The 3340-nt window shown below is 41.1% G+C and overlaps 1 protein-coding gene across 1 annotated transcript; it reads right to left on the reverse strand.

The window, feature by feature from the left end:
• Positions 1 to 438: 438 nt before the first annotated feature.
• Positions 439 to 2389, reverse strand: LOC6538572. Its single transcript, XM_002099058.4, has 2 exons — positions 1336 to 2389; positions 439 to 1266 (listed from the first exon to the last, which is right to left on the reverse strand). The coding sequence occupies exons 1-2, from the start codon at positions 1496 to 1498 to the stop codon at positions 719 to 721; spliced, it is 711 nt and encodes a 236-aa protein (XP_002099094.1). The 5' UTR covers positions 1499 to 2389; the 3' UTR covers positions 439 to 718.
• Between the last annotated feature and the right edge of the window lie 951 nt (positions 2390 to 3340).

Below are 3340 nucleotides of genomic sequence, written 5' to 3' on the forward strand. Positions count from 1 at the left end.
CAGATGCGTTTGTGACTAAATAAATCAGCTAGCTGTAAGTCACTGTTTTGTCATTAGCAAGTTTGCCAAATGATTTCAGATATTTAAGATGAGCATATTTAGCAGCTCCGTTGCACAAAGCTCTTTGTGCTGAGAGGACATGCGCAGGATTGTTTGTACCAAAAGCTCGAAGGACTCCGAATTCCTAGACATCTAAGACACCAACTAGGAAACTCCAAATTCCTTAACATATAAGACACCAACTAGGAAACTCCACATTTCTTGATATATAAAGAAACGAACTAAGAAACTCCAAATTTGCAACAATTATAAACCATTTTCCTTTCATTTCAAGTCTCAACTTTTAAGTAAATTTATTTCACTTCAAATCTCAACTTTTAAGTAAATTTATTTCACTTCAAATCTCAACTTTTAAGTAAATTTATTTCACTTCAAATCTCAACTTTTAAGTAAATTTATTTCACTTCAAATCTTAACTTCTTAGTAAATTTTTGATTCACTTTAAATTTCAACTTCTTAGTAACTTTATTTATAATTTCATTTTCAAAAAAAATACGAAAGTTATGTTATATGCTATGTTAATAAATACAAAACTAATCGTTTGAATTAAAGCGCGTTTGTGGCATTACAAACTACTCTAGCCTAAAGACAAGTCCAATGCCAGCATATGAACCTCTATTGCACAGCCCACCATCAACGTGGATACCCTTAGACGGACTTAGATGTAATCATCACTGTCTGGGCCGTGCAACTTGGTTTCCTCCTCCTCCCGCTCCCACTCGTTCATCTTGGCCTGCATAATGAGGTCCTGGAACGAGCCATACTCGGTGTTCTGTCGCGTCTTCGCCGTCAGTCCCACATCGCCCTCGTCGTCGTAGAAGTTATCGGAGTCGTAATCAGTATCGCGGGCCATGTCCTGGTCGGGATAATCGTGCTCCTCGGCATTGCGGGGAATGCCATGCTTCAGATAGAACGAGTTCAGCAGACTCTCGATCTTCCACGACGGCATATCGGAGACCATCTTCACGGCGATCTTGCGACGTGGCCTCTTCAGTGTCTTCTGTGGCCTGTCCGCCAGTTCAAAGTTCAGCGAGGTCTTCAGCAGGCGCTTGGATGCCGTCAGCTTCTTGAGGATGGATCTGTAGAGGCCCATGAACTGATCCGGTTGCTGCTTGGCCTTGGGCAGTGCCTTTGGATTCTCCAGAATGAAGCGATTGAGCAGCTCCTTGGTGCCCTGCTGATCCTTTTGCGATTTGAGCAGTTCAACTGGAGTGGCAAAAAGTGTTCAAGTTAGTGAAGAGTTCGAGAGCAGCTTGAATGAAGTAAGCAACCAACCTTTTTCTTGGCTTAGTCCGAGTGTGTTCTTGAAGACGCCCCAATCGTCCTTGGGTCCTTGGCTCTTGACAGGACTCTTCTCCACGCCCTTGATGTAGAGTGCCAGGCAGCTTTGCTGGATGGCCAGCGAAATGAGTATGATTATAGCTTTTCCCAACTGCATCTTCGCGTTCGATGTGCTGCGTTCGGTGGCTGCGGCGAATGTGATGTCCTGTGCGACGCGAAGCTGCGCTTATATACCACGATCCTTTCGGACTGATCCGCATCCGCGTTAATTGACATAACCGCACATCAGCGTTGCGTGGCTGCGATAATCAGACAAAGGCTGCAAAGGCGCTTGACACTCGAGACATCCGGGGCGCCTGTGCAAGGACCAAGGACCAAGGACCAAGGAGTCAGCCCAGGACGACATGTGCTTGATTGAACCAACGCCGCGCAGCGTTGCCCTTTGTTTTTCTAGGGAACACTTAGCGCGAGCCGCGGCAATTAAACGGCAAACTGAGCGCACACAAAAATTAGTGCTTACGCATCTTGCCTCAGACGGCGGCCAGGTAGCCAGTGTCCTTTGAGTCCTTTGAGTCCTTGCCACAGGACGAGGCAGAACGAGGCAGAGCGAGGCGACACCCAACGACAGGCGACTAGAGCGGCCAATGTGGGAATCAAAGTGCGTAATTGAGTCGCTTAAAAGCGCCAAATGGTTTCATGAATGTAGCGGCACTCATCGGGCTCACCAGGTAGACGCTCGCCTTTCAAATGCGAAAGGAAGTACAAATAAATCCTAGCGCCAGCCATAAACGGATCAACTGCGCCGATCTCAATCCGCTGGTCTCCGCTTCTCCGCTTCTCCGTCGACAAGCTCTGCGTTCGTTCGCTAATTATTCCTGAATGCGCGTTTTATTGACGCAATATAAATAATGCAAATGCAATTTGCGGTGCATGCAGACAAGGAGGTGGCTCCTAAAAAATGTCCCATCTAAGCCACTGCCACTGTCGCATCCATTGCCACTGCCACTGCAGCTGCGGAAGATGGGTAATTATGTAATATGCAAAGTGACAATAAATAAAGTTGGGCCAAATATCATATATAATACATAGGTAGCCAGCCAGGCGGGAGTTGCAATTGAACAATCTAAAGTGATATTATGTGAGATATGGAGTTATCTTACAACCCTCTTTTTTTATAGAATGAAAATACACATCCCAAAGTGAAAAAATTCTTATATAAAATACGTAATTTTCACAATACAAATTATCTGTAGTTCATACAAATAGGCAAATACATATTTATATAAACATTTGTCCGTTTTTTCCTGCATTGATTACAAATAAAATTTTAATTATTAAAATTTATACAAATTATATTATATATATTATATTCAATAAATATTTATATATGAATAATATTATATATTACAATTTCTCACTTCCTTATCTCATTTTTCATGTAGCTCTTGATTTTTGAATTTAAATAAACCTTAAAAATCAGAGGCTACAAAATACATGCTTACTCTCATAGTGAGTACTAATATCATTTACATTTTTACAACAAATCTTTTTAGAGCTTGAAGTTTACTACGACTTTTTCGGCTATCTTTGATTTTTGTAATATATTTACAAACTTTTTTTCAATTTTAAAAATGTTTGTTACAAAAATTAGTTGTGTAAAATGATTAACTTACATACATTTTACATATACAAACGTAACCGACGGAAAAGCAGTAGAAACTGAAATGCAAAGCAGGTTAAAGCAGTTAAAATACAGCGCTAAAGCAGCACACAAGCACTACAAAGCAGTATATTGTAATCCAGCTAAGACGCAAGCCGGGAATAGGAAGTGAAAAATTAGTTCAGAAAGCAAAGACTCGAACCGGAACAAGGAAATAAACGAAACGTTCTTATGAGAAGTTATTTCAATAGAAATCCACTAAAATCAAATTGGATTCAGGAATTGCGAAATTTCTATTACCAAATTAGATATAAATATTCATTGCTACAATGAGCAGTC

The sequence above is a fragment of the Drosophila yakuba genome, chromosome 3R, assembly GCF_016746365.2.
Source record: "Drosophila yakuba strain Tai18E2 chromosome 3R, Prin_Dyak_Tai18E2_2.1, whole genome shotgun sequence".
Classification (NCBI taxonomy): domain Eukaryota; kingdom Metazoa; phylum Arthropoda; class Insecta; order Diptera; family Drosophilidae; genus Drosophila; species Drosophila yakuba.